We start from the raw sequence: 14,963 nt of genomic DNA on the forward strand, positions 1-14,963 counted from the left end.
CGTTTATCATAAAGTATACGAGCTATACTTGACAGCAACTATTTGGTAATTAGAATTACTTTTTATCAAACATGACAAGATAGTATATTTATAATTAATGCCATGATTGTTCGAGTATTCCACGTAGACATTGCATATGTATACAATTACACTAAAATAGATTACATAGATTTATTAAAGGTGAATATTATATTAGCTGCTAGAGAAATGCTTCTCTTGGGAGAAATGCGAATTCAATATATGCACATGGAAATGCATTGATACATACGTAATATCCTAGCATTATTCAACGAAAAAATATTTTTCTCGAATTATATTCACTACATTGATATATTTTATTGCAGTAGTGTGTGCCACCCAATGGATTCAATAACTGCAGATAAAGCAGCTTTACAACTGTTGTAAAATTTTTGTAAAATGTGATTTTGCTTAGTTCTTCACTGTCTATGGCTATATTTCAAAACGTCCTCTTCGAGGAAAGTTTTATTCGATATAATATAGTATACGTTATATATATTATATATTGTGAATAAAATTGTATAAACCAAATATATTAAAAAATTTTACAATAGTTGCAAAACTGCTTTTTCTCTTAAATGCAGCCATTTATACAAAACATTCACACTTTCCAAGAAAAAAATCATAATATGAGCAATAATATATGCTCAATCTTCTGCGACTAGATTACGACTAAATGAGATCTTTTCCTAAATAAAATAGAATGTAAGGAAAGCTGGAAACTTCTAACCGATTTACGAACGGAAATTTATCAGGCTTCTTAACTCTTGTTTCTACATGGACGACTTATGTAATGTGTTGTTAGAGTACAATCAATTAGGCCAGTTCATATATTTTAATATGATAAAGATGCTAAATATATATGAATTATTATTCACTGTTAATGATAAGATTTTGTAGATATGATTTATGAAAAATTAGTATAGGACATTATATATAGAACGTGTAATTTTACTCATGATAGGATGACACCGTGCTATACTGCTTAATATGAAAAATTTGAAGATATTTCATATTATTTTTTTTATCTTTCAATACATATACACACACGCGCGCGCGCGCAAACACACACACACACGTGCCATCTCACAATTATTTTCTTAAGCGTAATTAATAGTTAACTAATGCAGTTGCTATTTTGAAAATAAATGTAGCCAGACGTAGAAAATGTGCAGAATATCCAAATATCTATTGCACAGAATTTTCGTCGATAATTTTGGAGCAATTTGGATTCAATTTTTTCCTAGGAATGTGCAGTAATCACAGCTACTTTTGAGCTGCAAGAAGGAATGTATAGCTATAATTACAAAAATATTTATTGTTGGAAAATTACAACAAAATGAAATATATCAACATATTTTTGTTACAAAACTCGACTACGAATTTATCAAATATACCTGAAATATTGCGCGATAATTCTGGAATTCCTGTCTATATAAGATAAAAACAATAAAAATATAAAAAATCGACATCTTCGTAAACATAATGTGTGCAAAAATGGATTATCTGCAAAATATTCTCATGTTGATCGCTTCATCAACTGTTGTTTCCAACAGTTGATGTTAATTTAATAAACAAGCCATTTTGTAGAAATATTTTTGTTAATATAATTATAACAAACTTACACCGAACCTCTGTGATTGTGCTACAGCGTCATAAAATCATTCATCGAAAGCATATTATGCATTAGTTTGATAATATTAGTGGTCACACACATTTAACAGATATTTAATTTTTACTATATTAACTTCGGTTAAACAAAAAAATACTATTTCAAAAGGTACTACGAAGGCAAAAAAAGTGCAATTTGCTACAAAAAAGAAATAAAGATAAAATTCTAAAATACTCTCCTATCATTACTACTATAGTATATTCCTTCCATGATCGTTGGATAATTTCGGATAATATTCCGAACTTTGGTTTTACGATCCCTCTTTCTCTTCTGTAATACCAGCTGCTTCGTTCAGAGCATCGGGATCTGTGTGAAATTATTGAAAATTCACATAATCGTCCACGAGTGTAAAATAATCAATTAGCAATTGATCGTCACCTGAACAAGGGGAACCTTTTATCCTACAGGTATTGTAGCTACCACAGTTTAAGCACTTCAATCCGACGATGTGAAACTTTACCGTAGATTCCTGAAATAACAGGTATCTTGCCATTAATATCTCTTAATTATTTTCCACGCCTCAGCATTTGGGATATATGTATGAAGAAGTAGATTTGACCTCGTGGCAGTCTTTACATAAGATATCGGTTTTACAGTCGTTATATTCCTCCGGCATTGGTGTCAGCGACACTTCCGCGTCCAGATATTTCCACAAATCTGTCATGTCTAAGAGTGACACTTGACAGGACGGGCAAGCGTAATGTCCCGAGTTCAATAATTCCTCAAAACACATACGGTGAAGCAGGTGTCCACAATCGGGAATGTGACATGGTATGCGACTCGTGTGAATGTCTTCCAAACACACGGGACAATTGGAATGCGATACATTTTCTATGCACTGCAAAACAAAATTTATTTAACGTTTATATAATAATTGCAAACTGCATATAATATGAATAATAGCGTTCAATTATTAGTATTCTACGTATTTTGAATAGAATATATACAACACTTTTATCACGCAAACATGCATTTTTGCGTTATATGTTCTTACTGTATGCCCGTTTTGTAACTGGATGGGCAAGCACATGTTGCATTTAGCACAATGAAAAAATTTGTCACGACCACCGACTCTACATATTCCGCATCCGTCACAATGGTACTGATTCTTATCCTCGTCATCAAAAAGATTGCATTCTAAGCATGTGTATTTGCCAAATTGACAATGACAATTCTGACAAGTAGCTTGAACAGGTTGACGAGTATCGCAAAGAACACATATTAATTCTGTAACTTCTTTCCTATTCACTGTGTGTGCCTCTTGCTCGTCGTGACAAAACCGACAGGTATATACCTTATTGCAGCATGGAGTCTGTAATAGATTAAATATAGAAAGAAAACCAATTCATTAAGAAACAAAATATACATTTTTTATTATTATTACATTCATTATTTATATAAAAACTTATATATATTAGGTGTTGGAATTAATTCGTAGCGTTTTACAAGTGATGGGAAGTACTTTCATTAATGTATTTTTTAATGCTCATGTGAAATAAATAACATTCTTTCATTAAAAAACGCTACGAATTAATTCCAACACCTAATATATATATAAAAGGCAATAAAAAGATAAGATTCTCAAGATTAGTCGTTAATAGTCATAAATCAAAATAGATATTACTCGACATTTAAATTCTATTTAAATGGCATTTAAATTAGAATATTCTTTTCTTAAAAAACTATAATAAAGTGCTTTATATCCTATTTTACAATAAAAACCAATTTTAGACTTTTTAATAGCAAATTCGGTCACTTGCATTACATTAGATTAATGCACTAAAGAAGGTTGTTAAATTAGTTATAATATAAAAGTTATAATATAAAAGTATATATAAATATTTTAAACGAATTTTCAATAATGATATTGATTACATTATTTAACATGTATATATACATGTATTATTTCATTGCAAAATTGATTATTATTATGCCACTATATTTAGATACTTTATATAGAGCAGCCTTTTTAATATATACTAATCTAGTATAATGCAAGTGATACAAATTCACCATAAGACTATTTCTTGAACATTTATCAAGCTAAATTATTAGATTTTTCGCAAAATTAGATATAAAGAGCATGTAAATATTTTAAACAATTAGACATCCAATAATGATATTATTACATTAGCAGAATATACATGTATTATGTTTTATTGTCAAAGTTGATTATATTATAACACAGCATTTAGATATTTTATATAAAGTGCCTTTTTTAAAGGTGTACTAATCCAGGATAATGTGAGTAAAATTCAATTATAAAACTATTTCTTTAATATTTAACAAGAGCTAAATTATTAGATTTTATAAATAAACACCTGATAATCCACTTGAAGATGTCACAAAACATTAGATTATCCTCGAACTTACCACGAATTTGGATTTTCGCTTGTAGTGTTCGCAGCCGTAATTATTGTTTGAAACGGCCAGTGTCTCCTTCCCCGAGGTGGATGGGAGATACATGGTCCAAACACAGTCTCCCTTCTTCGATACGGACTTCCGCGTATCCTTGCGATCCCTATCATCGCGATCCGCGCTGGTAACATCAACAGCTTGTTCGGTGTCGCAATTCGGATCTTCGTCGTCGACGGTAGGTTCCGCGACGATACCCTCGCCACGATTCGGATCGTCACTCTCGCGATCCGCGGAGGTTTCCTCAACGCCGTCGTGACTCGTCGCCTCATCGTCGCGATCTCCGACGGTTTCCTCGGTGGCGCCGTCGCTATTCGACGCCTCGTCGTCGCGATCCGTGGCGGTGTGCGTCTTCTCGATGTCGTTGTTCTGCATACCGACGTGCCTGATTCTGCTACCCTTTCCTATCGTTCGGTCTCATCGACTCAAGACGCGACTTTTCCGTCGATTAACGCCGGTGCATCTCGCACCTCTCGTTCTTGTCGTTGTCGTCTTCGTTCTTGTTCTTTTTGTCGATCAACTCAAATCACACGAGAATCAACGAGAATACCGTGTACACTGCGTCCCTCGGAGAACACGCGACGAGAATATTCGGAGCAATTCGGCTCGACTCGACTTTAGGGCCAGTTAAAGGTCGGCGCGCGGGAAGCGTCGGAAAGATTCTGAGAAAACGAGGTCGATCCGCGACGCTTCGTTGCGAGTCGCGAGGAATGATTTCAATGATCCATAGACAGCAAACTTGCACTTATCACACTCCATGCACACATACAGAGTGCAGCTTTGCTGGCTGGCGTTTGTTCACGTTTGCTCACACTACTATTGCAACATCTCACGAAACGGACGACACGGCAACGTCAGTCAATGGTCAATTCCAGAGACCATGAGACCACCAATCCTCGCTCGTACATGTATTGTATGACGTCCAACGACGTCGTGTGACTTTGCGCGTCTAAGTACAACTCGTGCGTCGTGATTAACTGATTATTGAATTAATATTATTTTCCCGGGAAATTAAAATCGCCGGGAAAGAACCTCTACCTTTCCCGGTGATTTTTCTTGAATTTTTTTAAATAACAAAAAGTATGAAAAAGAGATAGAATATTAAATTATTATTTACATTATTACATTGGAAAAGTATTATTTAAATGTATAATTTATAAAAACATTTTATTTAAAATTATATTAACGAAAGAATATAATAGAATCCATATAGATTGTATCAATCGATTATTTAACACAAAACTTAATAAATTTGTATGAATTTATTAATAACGGCTTTTTTTTGTCTGCACTCTTTTTTTTCTTGTTAATCGGAGTGTCACGCAACTGCGAGACATGATGCACAAATAAATAAAATTTGTATCTGGAAATATTCGATAGCAATTGAGTCTGCAGAGTGCAGACACTGACAGTCACACAAGTCTTATGTATTGTAGCTGTGATTTTTTTATAGAATGCTTTATTCGAGAGAAAACAATTGTATTTCGTTTAGAAATTTAATTTAAAGGGAGAAATAGAAAGTTTGAAGCAAAAAGATAAGCACAATAAGACAGTTAAAAGGAGCGATCTCCTATTTTGCACGTGTTTCTGCCTGTTAAACATAACCTTAATTATTATCTCTAAAGCGCCTTTTTAAAAACCTAATAAAAATTAATTATTTTATCATTGTTTCAGTTATTTTTTCAGTAATACTTCTGTAAGACGCACTAAATAAATCATTATTCTACAGATGATTGATTTAGCACGAGTTTATTTTATTTCAAAGTTGTTTCTTATTTTATATAATAATAATAAATATTTATGTATAAATTACGTGTATGCATTTGTATAATAAAATACTGTAAAGTTCTATTTGTTAATCATCTAATATTGTGCTAATTGCTAGATATTGTATTAAGATTATTTATCGGAGTTATTGGACTATTGAAATGACAGTAATACTAGGAGGTGGCATATCAGGGCTATCAGCAGCATATTATGCTGTTAACGATGCAAGACTTTCGTCTATCATTTTACTGGAGGCTTCTAGTCGCTTGGGTGGGTGGATACGTAGCAGAAACTCACCAAGTGGAGCGATTTTCGAGCAAGGACCAAGAACTGTCAGAACATTGGGTTTACCTGGAAAAAACACCCTCAATTTGTTAGAGGATTTGCAATTAAATGACAAATTAATTCATGCCGATCTGAATCATTCTGTGGCAAAAAATCGATTGATTTACAAGGATGAGGCATTGCATGTTCTACCAAATACCTTAAAAGGTATCTTCAAGACAGTCTCGTTGCTAGATCGTCCCTTGATAAACCGCATATGGACGGATTTGAGGGCTCCTAAAGTATCTAAGGAGGACGAAAGCATTCACAGTTTCGTTCAAAGGAGATTGGGCCAGGATATTGCGGATAACTTTATCAGCCCTATAATCTGTGGGATCTGTGCAGGAGATGCACGTGAGATAAGCGTTAATTTTCTACTTGAATCACTGTTCGAGGCGGAACAGAAACATGGCTCTATTGTGAAAGGCTTAGTAGTAAAACAATTGGAAAAGTTTTTTTCAAAATCGAAAGACAAGGATAATACAGCGAAGGATAACGTGGACAAAAAGCTTGTAGCAACATCATCAACCTTGGCGAAGAGAGCGCAAAACGAACATTGGATAATGTGGGGCTTGCAAGGAGGACTCGAGCAATTACCTTTGGCACTAGCCGATTATGTAAAGAGTCGAGGAGTGATGGTACAGACTGAGAAAAAGTGTGAAAAACTTACATTTAAATCAGATCGCATAGAACTATCGGTTAATGGCGATCTTCAGGAATGCTCACGCGTTATTTCGAGCTTATGCGCAAAGGACTTGGCTGAGCTGTTGCAAGAACAGCATCCTAGACTGTCGGCGGAATTGAAAGCAATACCTACTGTGACGGTCGGAGTAGTTAATCTTGAATTCCAGGGAGATGTATTACCTTTGCAAGCATTCGGCTTCCTCATTCCGCCAAAAGAAAATCTGCCTCTGCTAGGTGTAATCTTTGACTCCTGCGTATTCCCTGGATCTTCCACAGTATGCATATCTCAAAACAATTTTACTGTTTGCTCATTTCTATGGCTGTTAATTTTTTAGTTAATTCACTCACAGTACGATTCAATCTTCATTTCTAATATAACTTTTATTTTTATGTATACAACACTGTAAGAATTATAAATTATGCAACATGTAAAAAAAATATTTTTCAATGATAATAAATTAATGTATAAAATATGACTATGATTTAGGTATTGACGGTGATGATGGGAGGTGCGTGGTTCGAGAAATATTTCGGATCAAATCCATCGAAAGAACAATTGTTAACGACGGCGATTAATCACACCAAGAATATCTTACAAATCGAAGAGGAACCAATCGCATATAATGTTGCCGTTCTCAAGGATTGTATTCCGCAGCACGTTGTGGGTCATAATGCCCGTGTAAAACGCATCCACGATTATATTTCCGCGCACCATATTCCCCTGGCACTGTGCGGTTCTTCTTATCAAGGTGTGGGAATCAATGATGTTATTCTGTCAGCAAAACAGGCCGTTCGTGATGTTGTAAAATAATTGCAGAATCGCTTGTTTCGAAAATAGTAGGTAACTAATAACGGCACATATACAAAATAAATAAAGAAAAACTACATGCAAACGCTGTACATGCTGAATCATACCAAACCATGCAAAAAAAATCATATTACAAAGTTAAAATATAATCTTTGGCTGAAATATAATCCATAATTTAAATGATAATAATAGTGTAATAATAAATAACTATTTTGTTGTACAAAAATGAAAATACGATACGAAAATATATTTTACGAAGAGTTGTATTTGTATTAAATGTACAATGTATGTTATTCTGCGAAATATAACGTAACTTTATTAAAAGTATTAATGTACAAATAAAGTATATGTATAAAATTTTCCAAAGAGCTAACAAAAAAAATTTATTTTGCTGTTGTATGATATAAAAAAGATATTTCTCGAAAATGATATTTTCTCCTTTCATTATGCTCTTATCAATTAATATATTTTGCAGTCGTGTAAAATTATTTTAATATTTTATTATTTATTTATTGAAAAATTTACTCTATCTATTTTTTTTTGTATAGCTACATAGTTTATATTTAGAAACATAAAAAAATTTGGCTATTTATCTGTAACAAAAGATAGTAATAAAGTATCTGCCTGCAAACAATTATATAATGTTATTGCAAACTAAAGCGACGTTATCCCAGCAATAAATGTAATTAATCAAAAACAATTGTTTTACTTGAGATGTATATGCGGAACAATTATGTAACCAAACAGACTTATTAATACTACTTGCAAATTGAACATGCTGATTTGAAAGATTCTCTTAATTAAACAAATGATTCAAGTAGATTAATACAAACTTATACGCATTCAAATTTTACATTCGTTGATGGATATAACATTACAATCGTATGTTTAATCTTTGACAGTACCTGCATATTTAACCTCGTCAAAAGCCTTTCTTGCTTTCTTAAGTTCCTCGTTCATTGTTAAAAGATCTTTTACTCTGGCATATTTCCTGGAATCCTTTCTTACTGCAAATATAAACAAATTAATAAATTATAAATTGGAAAAAAATAATATATTAAAAATATCTTTTCTATAAGAAACAAAAAGCTTAGAATTTACATATTTATTTAAATATTTAGGTACTTAATCCTTTTATAATAAGGTGCATTCTCAAGATATCCAAAAAAGTCAGATTGAATCCAATCTTAGATTCGATTTTGTTCATATTTTATCTAATCAATATAACAAAATAGATAAAAAGAAGTTAATATATATATATCATGAAACTTTTCTTTGTTAAACAATACATGGATTCTGTAAAATAGATAAAGCTGGGGATTGCATCTAACCCTCCTTACTACTATAAAGATTAAGAATATTTTTTAATCTGAATTAAATATAAAATTCTCTTACCTAAAAATACAATATCTTCTACTTGAACTCGTCCTGTGCGTCCAATCTCCATGGCTCGATGTGTCATCTCTGTTATGAATTCGATAACCAAATCCTCCAACAGATCAACGCTTTCTGTATAAGGATTCTGATCGTCGCCGAAGCCATACATCATGCAGCGCAGTTCTTTGGAGAAGAGCCGTTTTCTTCCTCCAGGCAGAGTCCCGCCGATTGGAATTTCTGCCTCTTCATCCTCAAACTGTCAACATAGCCAAGTATAAGTATATAGCAAGAAAAATGATGGTAATAAATAATTGATTTATAAGAACTTATTGTATTGTATAAAATTATAAAGTTCCCTGAATGAACTTTTTTTTAGAAAAATATATTTATAATATATTCTTTTAATTAATCATCTACAATTATATTTAGAAAAACATATAATGTATTAATTAAAGTATCAGTGTTTTCACAGGAAATTCACAATGCATTCGGTTCTATTTATACTACAAATTTGTAATGTATATAATATTATTTATGTTCATAAATATAATAATGGAACTTAAATTTATGTAAGAAAAATAATAAAAGTAAACACCTGTTCAAAATTTTCTTCTGCAGACATCGTTTTGTAGGTTATTTAAGTTCAAAATCTTCCAACAGTTTTAGTTACTTGTTCTTTGTAGTTCTCTTTTATCATAGCCAATCACATAATTATTTTTAATGTTTCCTTAAATATATAAATCAATATTATTCTATCAATCGATTTCACGATATTAGAAACCTAAAAGAGGATAACCTAGGAAACCAAAGAGAGCCTTTTCCTGTAAACGCAAAATGTTCCCACGCACTACTGGCCTCTGAAGAAGCGGATGTAAACTACATAACCATTTTTTTCAGTGCTTCTGATGGAAATAAATAGCTGAAATCATTGAAATTTCTATTATAGCAAATTCGGCAGATTGCAGTAGTGCGATTTATTTCCATCAGGAGCACCGCAAAAAAGTGGATATTGCTGTAAATTGTATATTTAAATTCACAATGCAAGATATACAATGCGATTTGATGAAATGAGATTTGAATTCTAAGTACTATGTATATGTGTTAAAAATATGATACTAATTGAAATAAAACAATGATTTGTAATTCCTGTATTCTATATATACAATGAGAGCAAAAAGTATACAAGGAAATTTTTTATAAAAAAAAATCTTATTTATAGAAAATAAACATTAATTAACAATTTTACACAATAAATTCATTATGTTTTAACAAATAAGTTTCGCATGTATTCCTGATTTTAGAAATTACATTTTTCGACTGTACGAATACTTTTAAGCATCCAAACAATTAATTTTTAATTTTTACTTATTTTTCGGATGATATAATTAATACACATCTTTTTGGTATATGTAATTTTAAGAAATATACAATTTTTATTCTTTACGAATAAATTGTTAATTACCCAACAAGAAATTTCAATTAAACATTGTCAATTAAACATTGAAACAAATGTCAAATTGGTATCGAAATCATCGTATCGATGATAATAAATCTAAGAAATAAAGCAAAAACCGTGCAATAAAGACTATCTACCAGAGAATATTAATACTTTTCGCCAAAGCTGTATTAATTTAGTACAAATTGTTTCGCAATATTAAGAAAATTTGCATGTATCTTATATAAATTTATATATAGAATATTATCAATCTTTATTTAAATATGAGAGAAACGTTGAAAAGAATAATGAAATTGAAACATAATGTTGGAATATCAAAAATATTTCCCATGCGAATAATTATTAATTACGTTTAAAAGAATCATGTAAGTAAAATATGATTGAACAAGAAATGTGCCAGAGATGTCACAAAGTAAAGCGCGAAATGTACGATGATATCCGTTTGTCAAAATGTAAAATACGAATAATTAGATCGTGAATATTTTTTATACGCAATAGCGTATCTAAATAGCGCGGCAAAAAGAGAGGGGGAACGGCGCGGTGGTTGATTACGTTATCATATTTTAAAGAAAATATATAATTATTTTTATAAATATACTTGAATTAAAAATTCGATGTTTATAAAAATTGTATATTTTGAAAATTAATATGATTATATTCAAGAGAGATTATTTTCAAGATTAATATGATTATTTTCTTTGCATTTAATAAAAATTTTTTAAAATATTTATTTTTTTACTCTGTTTTAATTTAGATTTTATATTCTTTTTGTCACAGAATCATCGTAGCGACGTTGCTGATATAACTCCGGTGTTGCGCATCGGATGAGTGATAAATTAATATTTTTATTGGGGTAACGGATGTATGATAATTTTATTAATTACTACATATTTATAGATGCATACGCAGTAATTTACTAAATTATTAAAAATATACGAATAATTGTATGTATAACATTCTATACATCCGTTGCCTTAAAATTCGAATTTGAAACACAATCATAAACTGAAATAATAATCTCACAATTAAATGAATGCAATTAATTGCTTAATAATCAAACAATAATGCTCATTAGCATCCTAAATAACTTACGAATATATCACCTTGGATGGGATACGAATCCGGAACTCTTGAATTCTATACGGCGACTGATTCTTTCTCTCGATCAGTGAGACATGTGTAGATGAATAATCAAACCCAGCTAAGATGATATTTTTTGTAAACTAAACTGCTATATAAATAAATAAAGAAGCTATATGAATAAATCAAATAAATAAAGAAAAGCCAGATAATGTCAAGATTAGATCTTATAATTATGCCCGTATTTATAGTCAGACTCGATCAAAAATTTTTCATGCATGAATATGTATAAATATGTGACATTAATTTTTTGGCGGTACACCTGATAGAAATAAATCGCTGGATTCGCTGAAACAACTAAAATCTATCAAATTAATAAAGATTCAGATTTCTCTTTCCCTGCATTTATAATCAGATCTTATGTTTAAGATAGTACAAGATAAATACAACCTTAAGATGTCATGAACCGATCAGAAAGCCGTATTAATATCTTAGGACATTACTTAAAATGGTCTTAAAATAAGAATCGACTATGAATATTGGCTTTAAAGTCTATTGCACACCAGATACGACGAGAGATAAGCGACGAGGGATGAGTATTTATTAAAACCTCTGCTTTATATTGTGCAAAAAAACAGGGCTTTCATGATTCAATGCTGACATGTAATATAAGAAATTTATTTGTTGATACCTTTAAATATCTAATTTTAATTGTATTGTTGAAATTTAAAAGTAACACAAATATAGAGGGAAATTCTTAAAACATGGCAAGTCAATCAATGCGCTACTTTATCATATTGCAATTTGCAATTTTTGAATAAAGTTGGAATTCTTTTAATAAGCAAACTATATTTAATTTAAAGTTGTAAAGAAAATTTAAATGAATAAAAAAAAATCAATCTGTAGAGGCCTTCCATCTGTCAATTTTTAACGGCGATCCTTTTTTTCTCAGTAAATACCAAGTTACATATAACAATTAATAAAACTGTAGTATAACATAATATATTACAGTTATATTCTTGGCAAATTATAACTAATTGTAAAAGGTACGTTACGTGTAACTTAAAGTTTGCCGGCTTTGAATATCTTTATGTTATTACATATGAATTTAATACTTTCATACAATGTATTTAATTGATACCAAAATGAAAAGAAAATAAAAAAAGAATTATAATATACAAAGTAATCAGATACAATATAATAAAATATAATACAACACAAAAAACAAACTCAAATTTTTTTAATATAAAATAGAAAATAGAAAAATTGCTTATAAATTTTTACAACATTCTTGCTTATTATGTATACGATACCTCGTATACGAAATGCATGCTTATTATAACACAAAATTTGCGTATATTTTAAGAAAATCCGAATTCTGGTTCTGCAATAACAATTTCTACGTTTATTTAATAAATCTTTTGATGATACAATATTTATTAATTAAATGAAAATTTCAATTTCGCATCTCCTACTGTGGAAATAAAAGTTGTTGAATTTTAAGAAACTCAAAATTGAATATTCAAACAAATTAATTTAGTGAATTGAGTCAATTTTTGTTAATAAATGTTATTAAATAATATGCGCTTGCATAAAAATGAAATTACGAAATTACATTTTTTAAATTTGATTTTAAGCTCATTTTTACCAAACAAAATTATTAGTATGTAACTCCCTATTATATTTCAAAGTCTTTATAATTACTAGCAATTATTGAGACTTTAAATACACTTTAAACTTTTCCAATCATATATCATTAATTTAAGGTTTAATTTAGCAAAAATGAGCTAGAGATTCTCCACCACCCCCGCAGATTTTATCGGCGGTCCTCTTTTCTTTGTTAGTATTACCCGTAAAAAAATGGGTTACTAATAAATTTAGTGGCCAGTTTTTTAAGGTAAATATATTTTTAATTAATTTTTTATTTGTATATCTAATTACTTTACTGTATTTTGGTAATGATATTACCAAAAAATACAGTAAAGTATTAATTTTTTTGATATTATCTTTTATTGAAAAATCCTTTATACAATTCAATAACAATTATTTACAATACAATATACAATCATAAGTACTGTTCAAAATATAATAAAAATAATATTATAGGAGCATGACTAACAAATTTTAGTAATGCAGGATTATATGAAAACATCGAAAATACATATGAAAACATAAATTTTCCTAAACAAATGTTTAATGAAATATCAACAATAATTAAATCGCATTTACTATTAATTATTAACTTCTCGAAAAAAATGTTTTATATAAAATTATGTATATTGTAATTTTATACAACCTTATATACAATTTTATATACAAATATATATAAATATACATAATTTTATACATATATAATTTTATTGGGTTGCAAAACGTATTAATATTGCAATAAAAAATCATTAATATACTTATGACAGCACTTTGATCGCGTTCAAGATAACTTATTCCAATAATGTATCAAGATCCCTGCTTTGTGATACGTCATAGTTAGCATCCGATAGAAAGAAGAACAATCTTCATAGTGGAGAATGAACTTTCTACGTCAAATTCACAATGTCCATTCGTAAAGAAAAATTAAGCAATCCGTTAAACATCAGCGGTCTTGTTACAGAAAGGTAAGTATGAATCTTTCAGACTACTTACGATAGTAATAATTTTGGTAGCATGTCAATTACAATTACTATTTTTATCACATCTTTAATATAATATTAAAATTCGCGAGAAAATATGTTCTGTCACACATTACTAAAAATCATTTCTTATTAAAAATAAACGGGTAGAATAATTTTCTTACGGAATAGCGGTTACGAAGGAATATATTTAATAATAATAAAATACATGCATTTTGTAATTCTTTATATGTGTGAGTACAAAAGTTTCTCGGGTACCAACTGTTCGAGATAAATCGATAATAGCGGGATTTTAAAGAACTTTTATACTGAAAAATTTATTGTGTAAAATTTAATTATTCTTATTTTTCTATATTTTCCAAAAATTTTAATTATTAATATCCCGCTAATATGAGGGTATCTATTCGACTTATCTCGAATTTTTTTGTAATTACACATTTTTAATTAAATTAACAAAAATAAAAAAATGTTAAATATAATCTCATAATATCTGCATGTATTTTATCATAGAAAAGTATGTATATGTAAAAATTAATAATTAATAATGTTCTAGAATGGCGGGATGTCCAATACCTAAAAATAATTTTAAAATAACAGTTAGAAAATTAAATATATACATTCGTAACCATATTTTTGTTAGGGGAACCATAAAAAATTGAGTAAACTATTTGTATAAAATTTAAATTTATTTACTTAATAATTTGGACTTAAACAAATAATCATTATATCCAT

General features: G+C 29.8%; 3 protein-coding genes across 5 annotated transcripts; 1 reads left to right on the forward strand and 2 right to left on the reverse strand.

Annotated features, from left to right (window-relative positions):
• Positions 1 to 1,316: 1,316 nt before the first annotated feature.
• On the reverse strand, positions 1,317 to 4,863 carry Rchy1 (Ring finger and CHY zinc finger domain containing 1). Its single transcript, XM_011065308.2, has 5 exons — positions 4,064 to 4,863; positions 2,685 to 3,002; positions 2,250 to 2,528; positions 2,069 to 2,159; positions 1,317 to 1,996 (listed from the first exon to the last, which is right to left on the reverse strand). Exons 1-5 carry the CDS (start codon positions 4,478 to 4,480, stop codon positions 1,941 to 1,943), a joined length of 1,161 nt encoding a protein of 386 aa, XP_011063610.1. The 5' UTR covers positions 4,481 to 4,863; the 3' UTR covers positions 1,317 to 1,940.
• A 63-nt stretch (positions 4,864 to 4,926) lies between these two features.
• Ppox (protoporphyrinogen oxidase) lies at positions 4,927 to 7,773 on the forward strand. The gene is made up of 3 exons (XM_011065304.2): positions 4,927 to 5,067; positions 6,004 to 7,155; positions 7,368 to 7,773. The coding sequence occupies exons 2-3, from the start codon at positions 6,034 to 6,036 to the stop codon at positions 7,689 to 7,691; spliced, it is 1,446 nt and encodes a 481-aa protein (XP_011063606.1). The 5' UTR covers positions 4,927 to 5,067; positions 6,004 to 6,033; the 3' UTR covers positions 7,692 to 7,773.
• On the reverse strand, positions 7,243 to 9,943 carry Taf13 (TATA-box binding protein associated factor 13). Of its 3 annotated transcripts, none has more exons than XM_011065307.2 (4): positions 9,661 to 9,941; positions 9,084 to 9,321; positions 8,594 to 8,695; positions 7,243 to 7,652 (listed from the first exon to the last, which is right to left on the reverse strand). In XM_011065307.2, exons 1-4 carry the CDS (start codon positions 9,685 to 9,687, stop codon positions 7,648 to 7,650), a joined length of 372 nt encoding a protein of 123 aa, XP_011063609.1. In that variant the 5' UTR covers positions 9,688 to 9,941; the 3' UTR covers positions 7,243 to 7,647. The 3 variants fall into 3 exon arrangements, with proteins under 3 accessions (XP_011063609.1, XP_011063607.1, XP_087269848.1); XM_011065305.2 differs by lacking the exon at positions 7,243 to 7,652 and adding an exon at positions 7,979 to 8,281 and having other exon boundaries at positions 9,661 to 9,942; XM_087413722.1 differs by lacking the exon at positions 7,243 to 7,652 and having other exon boundaries at positions 8,354 to 8,695; positions 9,661 to 9,943.
• Between the last annotated feature and the right edge of the window lie 5,020 nt (positions 9,944 to 14,963).

Source organism: Acromyrmex echinatior, chromosome 15 (genome assembly GCF_024713525.1).
Source record: "Acromyrmex echinatior isolate Ae372 chromosome 15, ASM2471352v2, whole genome shotgun sequence".
In the NCBI taxonomy this organism is placed as follows: Eukaryota; Metazoa; Arthropoda; class Insecta; order Hymenoptera; family Formicidae; genus Acromyrmex; species Acromyrmex echinatior.

Bases quoted from the DNA above. Each gene is read 5' to 3' on its own strand.
- Rchy1 (XM_011065308.2), bottom strand. From the start codon at position 4,480: ATGCAGAACAACGACATCGAGAAGACGCACACCGCCACGGATCGCGAC. The intron at 2,529-2,684 runs GTAAGAACATAT...TTTGTTTTGCAG, and splicing joins AGTTACAAAACGGGCATACA to TGCATAGAAAATGTATCGCA. The intron at 2,160-2,249 runs GTCAAATCTACT...CTGTTATTTCAG, and splicing joins TATGTAAAGACTGCCACGAG to GAATCTACGGTAAAGTTTCA.
- Ppox (XM_011065304.2), top strand. From the start codon at position 6,034: ATGACAGTAATACTAGGAGGTGGCATATCAGGGCTATCAGCAGCATAT. The intron at 7,156-7,367 runs GTATGCATATCT...ACTATGATTTAG, and splicing joins TATTCCCTGGATCTTCCACA to GTATTGACGGTGATGATGGG.
- Taf13 (XM_087413722.1), bottom strand. From the start codon at position 9,687: ATGTCTGCAGAAGAAAATTTTGAACAG. The intron at 9,322-9,660 runs GTGTTTACTTTT...CTATGTTGACAG, and splicing joins CAGAAGAAAATTTTGAACAG to TTTGAGGATGAAGAGGCAGA. The intron at 8,696-9,083 runs GTAAGAGAATTT...TTATATTTGCAG, and splicing joins AGAAGATATTGTATTTTTAG to TAAGAAAGGATTCCAGGAAA.